This window comes from Convolutriloba macropyga, chromosome 2 (assembly GCF_964194025.1).
Source record: "Convolutriloba macropyga chromosome 2, txConMacr16.3, whole genome shotgun sequence".
Lineage (NCBI taxonomy): Eukaryota > Metazoa > Xenacoelomorpha > Acoela > Convolutidae > Convolutriloba > Convolutriloba macropyga.
In genome coordinates this window covers 60028476-60048071 of record NC_134469.1, presented here as the reverse complement: position 1 = coordinate 60048071, position 19596 = coordinate 60028476, and the positions used below count along the sequence as shown (strand labels likewise).

The following is a 19596-nucleotide window of genomic DNA, read 5'->3' as shown; positions in this document are numbered from 1 at the left end:
CTTAGACTATTAATTGACTTGAGAAAAGTAAACCACTTGTTGAAAAATGACTATGTGAATACCAATTTCCCTATTTCGAACATGAGCGACGCAATAAACTACTTTGCAGGGAAAAAACTGTTTACGAAACTTGACTGTTCTCAAGCATATCACTGTGTGCAAATGGCAGACGATGTATCAGTGCAACTGCTAGCATTTAACTTTGCTTCGAGAACTTATGCATATAAATGTCTTGCACAAGGATTGAATAAGTCAGTAACCGGATTTAGTTCCTTTATTAGACATTACTTGGACCCATGCCTAGCTTCAGGAAATTGTACCCAGTTTATGGATGATATTGGAAATGCAGTAACAAGTTTTGAACAATTGGTACCCTCTTTACGAGAAATCTTTACATGTATACGTCAATCGGGACTGAAATTGTCACCTGAAAAGTGTGAAATAGCAACAGACACAATGAAATTCCTTGGAAATAACATCAGTGCAGAAGGAATATCACCAGAAAAGTCGAAAATAACTAAATTTCTTGATAAATTCAAAATGCCAAAAACAACAAAACAAGTAAAGCGACTAATCGGCTTCACGCAATTCTTCCGTAATTACATCCCTAACCTAGGTGAAAAACTAATGTCATTTTACAAGCTCCTGAAGAAGGATGCAGTAATAGAAACCACAGAAGAACATGTAAAAGCATTAGAAGTAATAAAGAACGATCTAATGGAAGCAACAAATGTAACATTGCGATTGCCAAAACCAGGCTTGCAGTATGTAATTCTTTGTGACGCTAGTTACCACGGTGCAGGTTTTGTACTAATGGTGGAAGACTACGTAAACGAAACAGGAAAGAAAGAAAAGAAAACATACGCTCCCGTATCGTTTGGATCGCATTTGTTTAATGCTACGCAATTAAAGTTCTCAATTTACTACAAAGAGTTCCTAGCTTTGTACTACGCGCTGGACTACTTTTCGCACTACATTTGGGGATCAAGTAAACAAGTAATTATACTAACTGACAACAAAAGCCTCACACAATTCTTTCAGTTAAAAGTAATACCGCCATCTCTTTGGAATTGTTTAGACAGAATACTTGCATTTAATATAGTAATTGCTCACATTCCTGGACGCGCTAATTACGCTGCAGATTTTCTCTCCCGAATGGAGAATGACAAAACCGCAACAATGTCCTTAAAATTAACAGACAGAATACCAGTTAGAGAAATCGAAATTGACACAGAAGCACAAAACCCAGATGTTGAACTAAACGTACTACTAGACACTGAAATTAACGATGACGAATTGAATGGAGAAGCACTGAACGCTCTCAAAAAGATTGGGCTTTATGAAGAATACAAAAAACGTCAAAGTAACTTACCAGTAACAGAAATTCAAGGGCTCTTTAAACTAAAAAGAAAAACAGAAATAAATTCAATTGAGTACCCAAATCCATTAGATGAGTTCCCAGATCTTACAGACAACTTAATTAGCCTTAATTTAGCAGAAGAGCAGCAAAAAGATACAGACATTAGAACAGTAATAAATTGGATTCAACAGAATAATCAACAACCAGACTTCCACCAATTTAAAAAAGTATCACAAACATTTAAACAGATTAATTCTTGAAGGGAATGTCTTATACCGGAAATTTTATGATGATACTGGAAAAGTACTTCATAAACAATTCTGTGTACCTAAGCATTTGTGGAAAGAGACTATATACAGGCTTCATAATTCACAAACAGCAGGTCATTTAGGCATTAAAGCAACAATTCAGGAATTCAGAAAGCGATTCTATTACCCAGGCTTCACCGAACATTTCATTAGTTTCATCAAAAATTGCCTCACTTGTCTTCAACTTAACAGAGTACCAAAAAGCCACATCACACCCAAGCTACAACCAGTCAGTTCTCTACAATCATACCCAGGAGATATGCTACAAATAGATTTAGTAGGCCCCCTAAAGTCATCACAATATAAGTATGTCTTGAGTGGAATAGATGTATTTACAAAGTACCTATTCGCAGTTCCGTTAACCAATGGATATGCTGATACAGTAGCCAGAGAACTAGTAAAGGTGTTCTTCCAACACAGCTACATTCCTCAAACAATACTTAGTGACTTAGGAACAAATTTTACTTCCGAATTAATGTCAGAATTAGCAAGTTTATTAGAAGTAAAGTTAAAACACGCCTCACTGAAACACCCTCAAACCATTGGAGCAGTAGAACGATCACATGGAACATTGAAACGAATCTTGAAACTCAATACTGAGGAACAATGGAAAGATTGGCACAAATATGTTCCTCTTGCAACCTTTATTCATAATACTTCATATCATTCAGCGACAAATTGTTGTCCCTCAACTTTATTCCATGGCAGAGAACCCATAAAGCCCCTCGACATTAGGTTCTCTAGAAAAGTAATGGATGCAGAAGCAGTAAACTCGGATTTTGTAAATGAACTGCAAGATGCCATGATGCAAAAGTTTGGAGAAAACAAAGAAAAACTGACGACCGCATACCTGAAGTACAAAAAGTATTATGATCAAAAAGCTTCAGCGAAACCGATTCCGGAAAAATCATTCTGTTTACTTTTAAATCCTAAGCTCCTAGAACAATCAACAGTAATAGCTTCCCAAGTACAGAAATGGCTCCCGCTATATAAAGTGGAAAAAGCCCTTACTGATTCTAATTACATCATTCGAAAAGTAAATACGAATTACACCCAATGTGTGCATCGCATTAGACTGAAGCCCATTAAACCAAGTGAAGCCCCTAAAGATCTCGAAGTCATTAATCCTGTAAACTTTCAACCTGATCCGTCGAGAAGACAACACATGGAACCTGACCTATTTGATAAACATATCCCAGAATTAATCACTGAGCAAGAAACAGAGATACAACAATCCAAGAAAGTGAAACAAGATCCAGTCAGAGTGACCATAAATGTTCCTCTAGGTGGACCATTAGCAGGACCAGCAGTAGCAGCACATCCAGCAGCACCACCGGCCCCACCAAGGGTAGTAGCACCAGCAGTTAGACCACGAACTGCCCCAGTTAATCTTCCAGTATTTGATTCCTCAAGCTCAGATGAAGCAATCCCAAACTTATTTGATGAAAACAGCAGTTCAGACGAAAATTAAGCTGACCTAAATCTGGACGCAGAGCAAATTGCCCGAATACCAGTTAATCCGTTAATTGCTGATGAAATCAGACAACAAGAACCAGAAGTTCGTGTCCCTCTTGTATCATCTTCATCAGATGATGAAATGTCCCTACCAGATCAACAGCCTCGTACGCCAATAGAACCATTCGATAGTGACTCGCCTCCAGAAACACGTGAAGAACAATTTGCGTTAACTGATAGAAAATTAAGAGCCCGACCTTATCATCCTAAACGACAACCAGAAAAAAGTGCTTTCAAATCACCAAAATACCAACAGAAGAAAAATATCCAAGGATTTAAAATAACTAGACAAATATGGTTACACGATGAAGATAGAAAAAACCCTTACCTAACCAACCAAGTTAGAAGATCAGGGAGCCCTAGACCAAAAAATGCACGAGCCAGATTAGAACAAGAAGAAAAACGTGAAGCAATAAAAGCATCAGCACAAGCAGCACAACAGTCAAAAACACCAAGTAGAGAGACAAAACTAGATCAAGTTAGAGCAAGTATAGCAAAATATTCAGGGAAAAAGCCCAGCAGTTCAGCAAACAAACCAGTAACCAGATCTCAAACAAAAAACTCTTCACCAGGTTCTTCAAATCAAAACTTAAATCACTTTAGTCAAGAAATAAATGCAACATATCTAAGTTCTCCAACAGATATCTTATATTCACCACACTCTTTTGCACACTGTATATCAGCAGACCTTGCAATGGCAAAAGGATTAGCCCGACAAGTCAAAAGTTGGTACCCAGCAGCCCCAAGTGCAATTAGACATAGATATCCACCAGATATTGGCTCAGTTTTAGTCTACTTCGACCCCATTTCCGAACGTTATATCTTCAGTTTAGTTACCAAATTCAGATACTACCACAAACCCACTTACGAATCTGTATTAGCAAGTCTTTATGAACTGAGAGAAATAGTAATAGATGCAGGAATTACACACTTAAGTCTCCCAAAACTCGCCAGTGGCTATGATAAATTGGATTTTAATATCATTTTTGAGCTTATATGTCAAGTTTTCGACCCTCTACCCATAACCATCTACATCCACTAGCATGTACAGACCCAGTACAGTCTATCAGTACCCTCTATTTGCCCCAAAAGCCCAACAAGCCTGAGCAACTTAGCCCTAAAGCCCAAAAATTGCCCAAAATTCGAAAAATCTCGACCTCAAAACCTAGTTATTTTGATATATCTCAAGAAATACTTGTCCAAACCTGGATTAACCTATTGTTCTGAAAAGCCCTCATCCAGTAAAAGCGATTCCAGCTATAATTGACCCCTCTCGACCCATTCTAGGTACCAAAAACTTAGCTCAAAATTGACCTTTCCAAAAATCCTAGGTTCACCTCAGAAAAATAGTCATAAAATTGTGAAAAATGCCCCGATCATTCCAAATTTTTGCGCTGCAGCATTTTTCAAGCCGAGGAACCGACAGACAGATTTTGAAAAGATTTGGAGAACTTTAAAAATCGAGTGACGCTGGAGCCCTCAATTTTTGACACTTTTCGAATCCGCTCGAATTCAATGATAACTCCTATAAAAACCTTCAATTGACCCATTTTATAGCCCTAGACCATCGTACTGCTCACGCTTGACATCCCAGTACCCAAAAATCCCGTCAAAAATCAATAAAAGTTGAGTTATGACAAAAATACCGAACCCTACCAAAGTGCGTTAAAATTGATTAAAATGTAGTGTAAATTATATCCCAAAAACATGCCAAAAACTGTCCCAAATGCCTCCAGCAGCTACCCCTAGCTGCCACCCACATCGTACAACCCCAAACAACCGTTAAAACCCAATATTTCCAAGTATATGTTGAAAAATGATGAAAAAACGAAAATTGCGCTTCTGCTTCAATTTACTGCTTCAAAAATTTTGTCATTTTATTCCCCACCTGACCCGAGTGAAGCCACCTATACCCCCTACAACCCTAGTGCAACCCCCCAATAGCCTTGTAGTACCATAAAAACCAGTCCTAGCTCATTCCAGTATCAACCCTAAAGACTTAAACCCAAATAAGCTCTCAAAACGCCTAAATTTTGTCAGGAAAAATCCAGTTATTTCCCACTAGAGTCAAAAATATTAACTTCTGACAAAAATTAACCATACCATCAGCACTCCCACATCTATATCTCTCAGAATATGCACTCCCAGCCCCCCAGTGCCAATACAAGCTGAGAAAAGTCTGCCAAAATAACGAAAATCACAAAAATTTAAGTGTAATTTCCAGAAAAAGTGATCAAAAACGCATCTTAATACCCGAACATGCCTAATTTTATTGTTAATTCAGTTAGCCCCACTCATGAGCAGCCCAACCATAGCAATATCATTCATTATGAACAAGTTTTTCTTAGCCTCATAGCCAATAACCTATCCCCTATCTGAGCCTTTTCAAAAAACCCAGGTTCACTGCAGCAAAAACGTTATAACTCGTGAAAAAATAGTCAAAACTGCCCAAATTTTTGCGCTGCAGGGTTTTTTGAGCCGATAAAGCGATTCACCAATTTTGAGCTCAATCGAAGCATTTTAAAAATTGAGTGACGCTGGGCCCCTCAATTTTGGAGACTTTTTGAAAATTTACGAACAAGTTCATAAAATCCGAAATATCGATTGAAAATCCGATATTATTAGCTTCAAACATCCGCATGCTCAAGTTCTACACGCTCATATCAAAAATATTGAAAATTGTTAAGTAAAATGTTGAAATAATTGTAAAAAACTGAAGCCTACCAAACTCTTCTCAAATTTGTCAAAACAGAGCCAAAATTAGACTATAAAAATAGTATCAAATAGCCGAATTTTGAGCCCATATTCAATATTCAGTCTCCCTAGTAGTTGTCCAAGCCTAATCAACCATTAAAATCGCATAGAAATTTAAAAATGTTGAAAAAAGTGAAGAAATCGAAAATTGCTCATATTTCACAAAATCTGGTCCGAAATTCTAAAGTGAAAAACTCAACATATTATAGTCAAATCATGCATTAAACCACAGCAAAAGCTGCCACCAACATAGTACTCACTAGTATGACCCACAATTACCGCCAAAAATTAATCATCTTCAACCCATGTCAACCTATGCACAAAACATGACGTTTCACAAGTTAAAATCTAGTAAATTTCACAGAAAAACTGGCACAAAACACAAGTTATTCAACTCCAAAGCTACCAAAATGCTACCCCTGATAGCCACAGATATCAGTACAAACAGTTAGCACCTGATTTAGGCCACTAGAGAATCACCAGACCGACACATGTCTTGAAGAAACTCAATTAGTGGAAAAATCATGCCTAAAAATTAGCATTTTGGACGTAAAAATCAATGTTCTGACCCGATAAATAGCTTAAAACCCTATAATTCAGTAATCTACATTAGTACCAAGCACAGACAGTACCATTTTAACCATTCAAAACTGATAATGTATGAACAGTGACGACTTATGCAACTCGAAATTTCATGATTCAAAAATAGCCAGGTTCAGATCACAAAAACAGTCATAACTTTGCGAAAAATGCTCAAATTGCGCCAAATTTTTGCGCTGCAGGGTTTTTTGAGCCACTGAAGCGACCTGCCAATTTTGAGCCCGATTGGAGCAATTTAAAAATTGAGTGACGCTGGAGCCCTCAATTTTTCGCATTTTTCGTTTTCTCATATAACAATAAAAAACTTGACCAAAAAGTGCCCAAAAACCTGAATTTATAGCATAGTACTTCCCCAGAGATGTCTACCGAGTGGGCCAAGCCAAAAAATTTGCCCAAAGTTCAATAAAAATTGAAAAATTCACATATATGTAACACCAGCCCTGATGTGGAAAAATGGCCTATATTACGAAAAATTTACATGTAAAAATTAGTACCAAATACTCTTCCAAACCAGTTCAAATTACACACAAGCGCTGCTAATAAACAGGACAAGTGTCTAGAACCATTAGAACCAATTTCTGACCAGTATTTCACAAGTAAAGTTAAGTTAATGCTCAAAAATGAAAAAAGTCATTATGTCATCTAGTTTACACTCTCACAAATATGTCATTATAAAGTCACAAACTGCAATTAAAAAGTTACCACATGCCCACACACACCACAGTTCCTAGTTCCAACAGTAAAAACCAACTATCAAAGCTACAATTGCCAAATAACAAGTAAAAACTCACCTATAAATGACATTAAACTACATGATGAATACAATTGCACCGACACTAGTCATTTTCTCATCGGCGCTATTCTCAGCCACGGTACCACCACCACTAGTACTCTGACCGGCCTGATCCCTTGTCCTAGGAGAACGAGTCAAATACCGCTCATCATCATCCAAACTGAATAAATGCTATCAAAATAAATAAACTGCCTCAAAATTGCACTAAAATTCGATCAATTTGGCACAACAACAGTTAAAATACTCATTGCTATAATGACCGCTAATAGTTAACAACACATGACGTAAAACACACATTATCACTCTGACCACACTTACACCCTTCACTAACATTCACTACGCCTCACTAATCCTGCCTATTTCTCCCCTTACTATGTCCTCAATACTTCCCAACAAAACAAGTCTTGATATATACTAATTACTATGATATTAGTAGCACCTTATTAAATATTAGTAGCACCAAGTATATTAGTCAGTATATTAGGATATATTACATCAAACTACAACTAAACATATACAACTAAAAGTCAGTTAATAAGTTAAATAAAAAAAAATAAAAATATCTAGTTAAACTGCCGTCTCCTCCATCTCAACTCCTCCCTCATCTTCCTGATCTTCAGTCTCTTCCCTCTCCCTCCTTCTTCCCACACATCTTCCTCTCCTTCTCCTTCTCCACATCCCAACCACATAAACAAGTGCCATATTGAGAAAACTAGACCTAGAAGCCTGAATCTAATAGACAAACGAACAAAAGGAACCACCATAACATGTCATAACTCCTCCATCTTCTAAGCTATTAACTACTGCTGTACTATTATTGATATTACACTCTGGGTGCCGCAAACGAGACCAGTGAACCCAGTTCCTTGATACATACCTGGTCCCGTTGCCGCAGCACCCCAGAGTGATATTATTCGGGCCGACAGTAATATTAAAACACATATTTGCAAGCAAAATAATCTGAAAAACTCGAAAAAACATGTAAAGACTGCAAAATTCGACCCCCCCAACCACTATCCCCATCATCACACACCCCTCATTCAACCAAATAACCACAATTCAACCTGTTTAAACACCATATTTAGTAGTAATATCAATCAACACACACATCAACACACATGATCCACAAGTAAAGTACACCTGAAACAAATAAATACCACATAAACAAGTGCCATATTGAGAAAACTAGACCTAGAAGCCTGAATCTAATAGACAAACGAACAAAAGGAACCACCATAACATGTCATAACAGCAATAGTTGGTCACAAAACCAAAAATATTGCAAAAGTTACAATATCGAGTTCCATTTGAATATCTGACCACTGAGAGAAACCTTTAGTCAAATTCTCAGAGATGAACAGATTGCTGTCAATGAACTGCACATACAGCACCACAGGTTTCCGTTCATTTCATACTTGAGAGGCAGACAAATTGCCAAAGCAAGTGAAAGACAATGAAAAGGGAAACTGAAGAGCTCGTGCAAAAAGTGATGAAAATTGTTTTTCCTCGACATTTTTCCTTTCGCCCTAAACAGGACCCCAAGTGTCCAAATGAAGGACAATAAAGAAAAGAAGCTCCTGCTCTTGCTCAGAGTGAGCAGCCGGACCTAAAACACATCATCCAGCAAAGAGTGAAGTAACTACCATGCATCGAAACAATGCAGTAATCCATAAAGGCTTCAAGAAAAGCCAAAAGGCGGAAAAGTATTGCACGAGTAACATGCATCTCTGTAGTTCCTACTCCCGACGACAGCATTACGACTGACAACCACCTGGACAAAGCAATTGACAACCAGAAGAGAAAAACTTCAGACTTCTCCGCAAGAGACATGATTTCTGTTCATAGGGAGAGCAATCTTCAAGTTTTTCTTCAACTCTTTAACTGTCCAGCTAAAAGCGCATCTTCAATTTGAAACAGACAACCTTGATACAGAAGACGAACAGGACAACAGCGCCTTAACCCGAGAGGAAAGTATACTTTGAGCTCTTGAAAGTCTTATATAAGTTCGACAAGTATTATGCTCATAACAAATTAAGTACCCATTCATTCACTAAGTAAAACTAATCAGTGCTTTATAAACTCGAAATAGATGTTCACTTCCAGAAATTAACCAGTGCTTTAAACCATTCATTTAACCAGTATCCTTCTTATTCTCCTCCTAAAAGTTTAGAGCCATTATTCAACGAAATAACCATGATTATTTCCAGTGCTAATTCAATGTCCTCTCTTAATCTTAACATTCAACTTATGTCTTCACGCTTTACTCTGAAATTAGCGCACTTTCACACCTTTAATGTTCCTCCAAAGCTCTTAATCTTGTCTTAACTTTCCTCACTTTAACCCTTATCCCATTTGTCTTAACTTAAACTTTATTTCTCTTAACTTCTTTCATTGTCTTTACCTTAAATGCTTTCGTTCCAAAACTTTTTTCTAAGAAAACATAAATTGGGTGGCTCCAACAAAAATATGTTTATATCCTCATACTCGTGCAGATTATATGTTTTATAGAAAAATTGTAAAACCCCAGTTCTTTCACTAAAATTTTCATGGAAAATTTTCATAAAGTCCGGTAGTGTCACGCACCTATTTCGTCCCTCATAGTTACGTGATGATATTCCTTAAAATATCCATAATTAAGTGCTTTATATTAATTAATATTCAGTTAGTTTCAAGGCCATATATAGCCAGTATTTCCATCTAGGCCTGTAACCTCTAATTTGTTTATGTTTATGAGAAACAACCGCAGATTGACAGTTTTACTAGCAAACACTTCAAGTGCCTAAAAGCCTCAATATTTACTTTTTTGAGTTTCTTGATGATAAATTCACATAATCAGTAAATAACTTCATGAGAGATTATGTACTTGGTGAAGTAATTATTCTGATAAAGTAGGTGCTAATACGGAATTGTATATGTACTGAACAAACACCAAGAGACGTACAAAAGCCGGAAATTGCCCAACTTGTAGATCAGTAAATATTTACGAAGGACCAATACAACTCAAGGCACAGCCCTGCGGAACTTACGATCACCAGAACACCGGAGAACCAGCCTGACAATCAGTTGCCTATCATCTTATAAAACTTGATAAAACTTGAGAAACTTCTTGTTAAAATTATTAAACAATTCTTGCGAAAAATAATTAAAGATTGAACTGGAAATTCTCTTGAAAACCTCCAAGTTTGATAAACTTAGTTACAGAAGAAATAGCGACTAACTTAACACTAAAATGCAAGGCAAACTAGTGGATATATCACGCATCTGAACCGCTCATTAAAAGGCTATTACTAGCTAATTCTATTCAAATTATATCCGCTAAAAATCGCACTGTGAAACACCAAAATAAGTCCTTGTAAAATGCCAATTACTCAAGTTAATTACTTCTAATATAAACCTCAATAACACCATGAGGAACACTATTAAAAATCAGTGCGTAACAAACAATTTCGGAGTCAAAGTTGGTTCCAATTAAAAATGAGCAATACACCCAGGCTCTGATTTCATGGCTTGGAAATCATTCCCCTAAAAGTCTAAATGACTAAATACCTAAGGCTATGACTAGATGACTAAATACCTAAGGCTATGGCCAAAGGGGAGAAAATTATACTATTTAAAATAAGGCATTTCCAAAAAGTCTATTATATAAATGTGGCATCTCCCTTATTCAAGGCAGTTTTTGCTATGGAGTTATTTTCCTTCTAGTACGGTTTTTATTCAGTATTTTGCGTGGGGTACGAAAGTTATTCCAAGTGCGAGGTACGAGTAAAAACGTTCTGATTTCTGCTAAGTTAATTTCTAAGTTAATAGGGGTGCTTAATACAAGCGACTGAACGGAGGTGTGGTAGTGGTAAGAACTGAAATTATACAATTTTACTGCGTGTAATATATTTCCATATTCTATTATTATAAACCAATCAAAAGCTAAAGCGTGATAATAACCTTCAAACGAGATAACCTAAAACGAAGACAAAAACCACACTCTGGACAAAACTCTGGAAAATGGGTCCACATTGGGCTGAAAATTTTACGTTTTGCTATATGTTAAGTTCTGAGCTGTTATAAAATCGGCATACAAACCTCTTTAAAATGCCTCCCGATTTCCTGTTCATGTTGATGACCTGGTATCGCAAGTTCCGGTTCACCTGATAGGAATTCTTTCTAACTTTCCTGCCCCCTCTGCTTTTATTTTTCAGTACCGATCGTTTCGTTCCGGTACAATTGTTAGACCCCGAATCTGTCCCGTGGTTAATATAACGAGCAACGTTTTCCCCAACCTCGGATTGGGCTAAATTTGAAGATGAATCTCTTCGATTCTCATCGTTGAACCGGTAGTCACTTCTTCTTGTTGAGATCCGGCTTGCGAGAATAGGCGAATCGGGAATTGACAGGGAAGATCCCGGTTGGAACACGGAGTAAGAACTGGTAGCTACACTTTCGAAAGAAGTAGCCGACCCAAGTTCTTCCTGGAAGGAGTTCACAGATAACGTAGCAGCTCCGTAGACCTGAAAGCATTCTGCAATCACATAATTTTTCCTACAACCAATTAATGTTAGCGGCAAAGCGCTAGAGGAACATAGCAACGATAGACCTTCCGACCGTCAATGCCCTGGGAATAGGCAATAAAAACAGAAAAATGACTGCCTGCTATTTTCGAAAACGTTGAGTTGCAAAAGCAAGATCCTAGTTAACATTACGCGTACACATTAGCCCTTTTAGCCGACCTACAATTACTTTGTGTCATATTAAATTTCCAGAGCAGAAGTCATTTTTCGATATAGGTAAGTCTAATAAAATAGTCAAATTTAAATCATGCTGTTGAACTAAAAGCTCAACAATTTACCAAATAAAGTCATGCACGACAGTCAGTTGTTGATTAATGGCAACAATTAGAAGAAACAACAAAGGGTCGCGAAGAAAATCATTGCACACGACGAAAAAACCAAGAGACTCCAAAACAACACGAGTCAGAAACTTCACCAAACCCACAACCAACAAAGCGCGCGTGAAAGTGCCCAAATAGACTTTGTTTCCATTTTACCAGTAACGATAAATTGACAAAAAAACGAGTATCAATTAAAAGGAACAAATGCGAAGAACTTATGGAAGCAAAAAAAGTTGCCCAAACCAAACTTTCGTCCTCTTGTCAAAGGACCTCACCAGAATACTTTTGCCGTTTACTTTGCTAATTACTGCCAAAATTATCAATTCCCACTTAACATTCCTTTGATTACGTGTACTGTAACCTGTACTTCAAACACACCCAAGTTGAATTCCAAAAACATGTAATATCAGAAGCTAAATTTTTAGTAGCTCCTATACACTATGGTAACAAAAAGCTACGTAGAGCAGAATTTGTGCTCCTTGAGCGTTACTGATGTTCAAAACGTTAGATTCGAAATGTCCTATTTTAAGCGAAAAAAAGCAAACGCAGCTCAGCTTTAAATCAAGATCAAGTACCCAGCAAGGGTACTTGAATCAAGATCAAGTACCCTCATAATTTTTTTAAAGAAAAGGAGCAACAAGTCCAGGAGTGGTCAGCAAATAATCCCGATCTCAATCTAATTAAATATTTATGAGCAGTTTTGAAGCAACAATAACGAAAACAGGCAGTTCTTTTAGAAAATGTGGAAGACAAATTGTGAAGAATTTGACTCAGATGTCGTTAGAAACTTGTGTGAACACTGTGCAAACTGAATACTAGATTTAAAAAATCAATACGTAAAAAACAGTTACTAGAGGAACTGATTAAATGTATTGTTTAATGCGCTTTTAAAAATTCTGTAGGTATACGTGGTGCATAAGTCACTTGCAAAATTTCGAGTTCTCAATGACTTTAAGCCGATGCAAGTAACCTTCACTTCTGCACTAAAAAATTGCGCATGAAGTGAAAAAATGCATTAAAAAATTGGATGAATGCATGAAAATAGCATAGGAAAATATGAAAGACCGACCAACAATTCAAGCGCTAAAAATTTCCATTTTTTCGGTCACAGTTCAACATAACTTTTAACAAGAGACAAGAACTAGCACGAAAAAGTATTCTAAAAATAAATTGCGTCACAAAAACGATAATCAAAAACGTCTCAAAATACCAGAAAATTGTCAAATAACTGTTCGACTAGCATTACGGATTTATATGGATTTAATTATTTGACAAGATATTTTTCCGAACAAAACAGTAATAAATTGAAACATTTAAATTTCGCAAAACCAAAAAAAAAATCAAATTTTCCTCTCAATTACTTCGAAATTATAAGTTTTCTTTGTAAACTGTACTCTGATAAAAACAACAATTTCAACCTCATTATGACCGAAATCACCTTCGTATTATTTAAATTTAAAAAGCTCTATGGCAAAGAATCATATCCTCAATGGAATTATTAAACTAATTCTTCGGACACAAAAAAACGGTAAAAAGTTTAAACTAAAACTTTGAAAAACCAGCTTTTATTCATTGAAACTCATTAAGGGCCCCAAATTTTGCGTGACAAATCGGTCAAATGACAATTGTTTTATAATTAAGTACGTCAATAAGCGTTAATAAAACACAGTTGTGAATCTTGGCCCACCTGAGTGTTGTCTGGCAAGATTGCTTTATAGTGCAATCTCTTCTTTCGCATGTCTCTTCTGCGTTGAAGGGTGCTGTTACTACTCGTGGACCATCTATTCAAACTGAAGTAGAACTTCAAAGTATCGGTAACATTTTCGCTTTTCCGTATTCTAAAAAAAATTAATGGAAACCCAGTTTATAAATCTTATCTTAAAAGGTGTGATATACTGACTTCTCTTTGTACGATGTCTGCTCTGTCAGCTTCAACTGAGTCTCAATAGCTTTACGCGTGAATGGTACAAATAGTAAGCGAACAACAATTGCAGCTGTGATGGCTACCAGGCCACTGAAACAGATGCAATTTTATTTATGGACAGCCCACTCGAGTAGCATCGGAAGCATAGCCGACATATTGCCAGAAAATAGCCGCGATAGACGCTTGTGGCCTTCCATGAATTGAAACAACTAAAGAAATAAGATAGACAGATTGACCACCAGTCCTTTAATAGACCACTAGACTTTTTGGCAAGATTCGGACTGTCATTTTTATGAGACCCATGAGCTCTATAAGAAAAAAGCCCTAATGGAGCTTTCTCAATATTAATAATCGAAACAAAAAACAAAGACTCTAATACTCAAGAATTAGGGCATATATGTCTGGCACTAATTAGATGCACACTATTGACCTTTAACTACTAAATGTTCATAAAATTTAAAATTCATTAAGCGAGTTCAGACGTCATTTTTTTTAGTGCGGTAAGTCACGCATTTGACATAAAAGCAGAACAAATGACGTCACACACACACACATTTTAACTACAAAGCAGCAGAAGTCAGTGAAATTGAAAAAATAAGTTCCAAGAAGTCAGGTCGCAAGAATCATCGATGGAGACGTTTCTTTGAGTGAACTGGGAAAACCATTTCCAAAAATAAAATCAGATCAAAAAAATTAAAAAAACTGAAAATCAATTTCAAAATGCCGCATGTGAACGAGAAACCACAAGCGCGAAAGAAGAATTTGATTCCACGAAAAACCTAGGCCTAGAATGAATTGGGAAAACCATTTAGTAAAAATCCTATCCAAAAATCGAAAAAACAGTAAAAATCGAAGTGAAATTGCCTAATGTGAACAAAAAATCACAAGCGATAAAGCGAATTTTTGTTCAAACACCATTTTCTCACCTACTTTAAAATTTGAGCAAAAAAAATTCACGTCGCAAAACCACTCGCTTTTTGGCTCCACTTCCTGTTTCGGCGTGACCAAAATCATTACTCCAATTTGACTTAAAAGATCATGAAAATGTGTGAACAGATCTTAAGACAGCGCCCCAATACAATTCAAATTCTTTGAATTGTAAAAAACCACGATGTCCCCAATAATTGCCGCTATCGCTTAGCGGCTATTAAAAAAAACCAAAATGAAAAGATGGTTTTCGCCGTTCAAACTGCATTTGTATCTTACCCTGTTCCTAAATAACGTCGAACGAGTTGCTCTCGAACGAAAAGTGCGGGCTCCATTTAATTCAGGTGAGGCAGCATTCTGGATAAATTCAGTCAAGGTTTTCAAATGGATAGTGGTAATTTAATAGTGCTTATTTTATGCAACTACCGCGATTCAGTGAAAAATACAACCGATTTAAATGAACTTTCCATTCGACTTTCATAAACTCCGCCAATTGAGTGCAGCTGCCAAAAAATTGTAATGGGGCAATTTAGATCACGCAAAAATTAAGAAGTCAAGCGTGAAAATTGAAAAGTCATTCGACAAGACATCGTTACTACGAGAGAAAGAATATTTAACCAATTATTTTGAGAGCAACTGCGTTTGAGAGCAACTAAATATGTCATCATTATCATTACTATGTACTGCAAATAATTTCACAATTTCGTAATAGAGAGAAATTTTAGGGCACAAAATTTACCTGAATGCTGCCCTGGCAATGACGTGAAACGTTCGCCCAAACAGTTTCTCAATGGGTGAATTATCTACGAAATGGATTGAGAGCAGGTTCAGAAATATAGCGATCATATAAAACAACGGCATAGCGCGAAGACCAGGCCGCATTGGGTTTTTCGTGTCCAGTACCATAAAACGAATTATGGAGAATAATGCTGCAGAAATAACTCCTGGAATGGAAACAAAATTGAGCAGTTCAGATTTGAATCATTAACTGATAATGCGGAATACAAACCAATACCTGATAAAATTGGAGATATCAACCAGACCAGCATCAGGTAAAATACAGAGACAATATTAACTGATTTCAGTCCCTGGCTGAATACCGCAAATCCCATTGTGGCCCCTACAATAGTATGTGTGCCTGATATGGGAAGACGCAGAAAAGTGCAGAAATGGATCCAAGTACTTCCACCCATTAGAGCTGCCACTTCACCAGCCATTAAAACATTCTGGCTATTGTTGAATTTTGAAATCATGATGATATCCGTGCTGATAGTCTTCGATGTTTCACCACCTAACATTAGGGCCCCAAGAGTTTCAAACAGGGCTCCAAATATATAAGCCTGCCAAAAACATTAAAAACCTACAATTCTTTTGTTCACTAGTTTGTTCACTACAATTCTTTCAATAAAAGCCAATTACCTGTTGCAAAGTAAGCACACCCGATCCCACAGAAGCCCCGAATGCGTTGGCAACATCATTTGCTCCGATTCCAACAGCGAAAACGAGAGCGCTTACTCCTGCCAAAATTAACCACACAATTTCACCACCCATTAAAGAAACAGAACTACCAACTTATTCTCATAGCGTAATAAGGCTAGTCTACATTTATCTTTCAAAGACACAAGAACTTCGTTTCGAAAGTAAAGCGTGTTCAGTAACTTGCTACGTAACTTCATGATAAACAGATGATAAAGGAGCTTTAACCTGAGCGAGGGCGAAAGCTTGAGCAAATAGCAATATGATTTGCTCTCTAAATAACAGTGTTAAAGAAGGGCTTGAACAATAACTAAATTTTGTGAAACTCTGAGGATGTCTTCTGAAAGTGTAAACAGAAGACACATACCGATTTGCACATGTACTTACGGTATCGCCAAAAAACAATTTTTCCAACTCGCCAATTGAATTAGGGAGAACACAAAAGAGAAAATTACAAGTTCATTGAAAACAGGAAAAAAGAAGGAACCAATTCATGAAATTGCGTTTTATTTCTCGACAAAAACATAGCTAACCATAATTATAGCCTTTCTGCTTTCAATGTGGTTTAAAAATGGCAGAAAAACTCAGCGACAGAAGATATAATTGATGCCAGTCAAAGATCCGAGTATGGCACAAAATATTTAAAATAAAACTATAATGCGCAGCGGGCAGCGAGCAAATCAATAGGGACATTAACTTAGCTAGCCTTTTTTTAACTTCTTGACAATACGTGTCAAATAATTCAACGTTAAAAAATGTCAAGTACAGTACAAAACAATCGACTAATAACAGGAGGAGGAGAAAAGACTTCTGAGATCGTCGCCCACGGCTGCTAACCCTTCGCTCGTCAAAGAGCAGTTTTCTGGAGGCATTGCATGTTCCAAATGAGCCCAGAACCTTCCAGCTGCAGCTGTCAAATTTGTAGCTTCTGTGAAAGAAAGAGGAGTTTATCTGGATAAGAAGCTTTTCTGTTACGTCTTTGTCAGTCGTCTTTCGTACGATCTTGAACAACTTTGTAGCCATGTAGAAGAAATTTTCGTCGCTTTCTCTTAACCTGTTCTTGGATAGCTCAAAATCTCGTAGTTGAAGAGTGTCTCCTCGCTTCAGTTTGGGCAAAACATTCGATTGATTTGCAAAATTCCCTAGCATTATGTCTATGGGGAACAGTAAGTCATATAACTCGATGTACATCGACGGGAGCATAATTTCAAGTGTTGATTAACAAAATGCGTTTTATTTTGTGCTTGTATTTTGTACTTATTTTGTACTTATTAAATAGTGCTTGTTTGAAAAGACCGGATTATTGTGAGCCCTTTTCGTGAAAGGGATTTTAGAGGCCGGCATATATGGTTTACATAATTGGTGCAAGCTCACTGAATGCCACAATCAAAAGGATACCCTACAAATTCAGAAGTGAATTAGTTGGCAGAAGTTACAGTCTTGGGGGGCTCAGCTTCAACGAGAACGCTAACAACCCATTGAAGGTGTTACAAACTCTACTGAGAGGACAGGGTATACTTGCCAGAAAGCACAAAGTTATAATTTGGCACGACGTTATCAGTAATTCGATAAACAAACACAAAAGCAACAACTACAGGGCCATAAGTGCTGGAAAGTTACTCGAAATACTGCGTGAATTCAGTCATCGAATCGAAGCCGTTGTGTATTGTAGACGTGAGGGAGCCCCTGAAATTTTTCGCAAATTGTTGGAGAGCAAAATCACCATATTAGACGTTAAATCAAACCTTCTATCCCATCGCAAGAGTAAAGATTTCAAAGTATTAGACGACCTAAAACAAACCCACCCGTCCACTGAACTTGAAGCCCGACTGCTCTCAACTGTTTGGCGGCACAGAAAGAACTTGAAAAGCCTTTACAAGAGTGACAAGAAGAAGAGGTCGAAACAGTGCAAGCCAAAGAAAAACAAGCCATCAAAGAAGGAGAGAGAAAGAGCGAAACGGAAGAAAGAAACAGCTCAATAGGTAAATTTTGATTGTTTGACTGTGTTGTTGGTTTTTGTTGGAGTGCCTTCGCAACCTTAACTGGTAGGAAGGGGCTCTGACGATTTCTAAACGGTACAGTTATTCGATCTGTTTATCTTTTGTTATAAGCACGAGTGTGTTGTTTGATTTTGATTTTGTTAGAGTGCCTTCGCAACCTTAACTGGTAGGAAGGGGCTCAGACTTTTCTCAGACTTTTACGAAATTGTATAAATACAAGTGCCTTCGCAACCTTAACTGGTCGGAAGGGGCTTGTACTCTTGAACTCTTGTACTCTTGAACTCTTGAACTCTTTGAAAATGGGAGATAAAGCTAGAACTCAATCAACGAAGTACCCATGTGGTACCTGTAATCTTGAATGCAAAGATGGATCAGTTTCCTGTTTTAAATGTGGTTGCTGGTACCACGCCGGTGATTGTTCCGGCATTGCTACAAGTGTCCTTAGATGTCTGCAAAAAACTTCAGGGCTTATTTGGTTGTGTAAAGACTGCGAAGAAAGTGGTAAAAAACTCCTCAGAGATGGACCCGATGTTATAAATGAAATTGGCAGTAAGCTAGCCTGCATACAAAAGCAGTTAACTGATCGACAACTGAATGAGAATAAGCTTGAAAACACAGTGCAGAAATTCATTGATGAAAGAATGTTGCATATTGAACAAAAGCTTGAGAACAAAATCAATTTAGTCATTGAAAAACAGCAGCAGATACCGGATCAAATTAAGACATCATGGCAAAAAAGCAATGTATCGACTCCCATACCAAACATGAAGAAAATAATGAAAGAAACTCTACAACAGCAGGAACAAGAAAAGGAGGACAATGAAAAACGGGAGAATAATCTGGTACTATTTAATGTTCCAGAAAGCAAACTCGAAACTCCCAAGGAAAGAGAAAGTGTGGACCTACAAGTCTTTCTTCATTTCTGCGAAGAGGGCTTAAGGATTGATCTGGACGAAAATCAAATAGAAAAAGTTATACAAATTGGGAAAGTTAGCAATGAAGGCTCACCAAAACCGAGACCGCTGAAAATTGTCCTCAAAGAGAAAAGGGATAAAAT

At 37.1% G+C, this 19596-nt stretch overlaps 1 protein-coding gene across 1 annotated transcript in view; it reads right to left on the bottom strand.

Moving 5' to 3' along the window:
- LOC142334950 (sodium-dependent phosphate transporter 2-like) overlaps positions 1-18621 on the bottom strand; it is a 44637-nt gene extending 26016 nt beyond the window's left edge. Inside the window, exons 1-6 of the mRNA XM_075383279.1 lie at positions 16483-18621; positions 16079-16403; positions 15803-16007; positions 14113-14226; positions 13900-14050; positions 11408-11832 (exon numbers count right to left, since the gene is read on the bottom strand). Coding sequence (XP_075239394.1) covers positions 11408-11832; positions 13900-14050; positions 14113-14226; positions 15803-16007; positions 16079-16403; positions 16483-16614 — 1352 coding nt within the window. The 5' untranslated portion in view covers positions 16615-18621. The remainder of the gene's footprint in view (positions 1-11407; positions 11833-13899; positions 14051-14112; positions 14227-15802; positions 16008-16078; positions 16404-16482) is intronic.
- Positions 18622-19596: the final 975 nt, after the last annotated feature.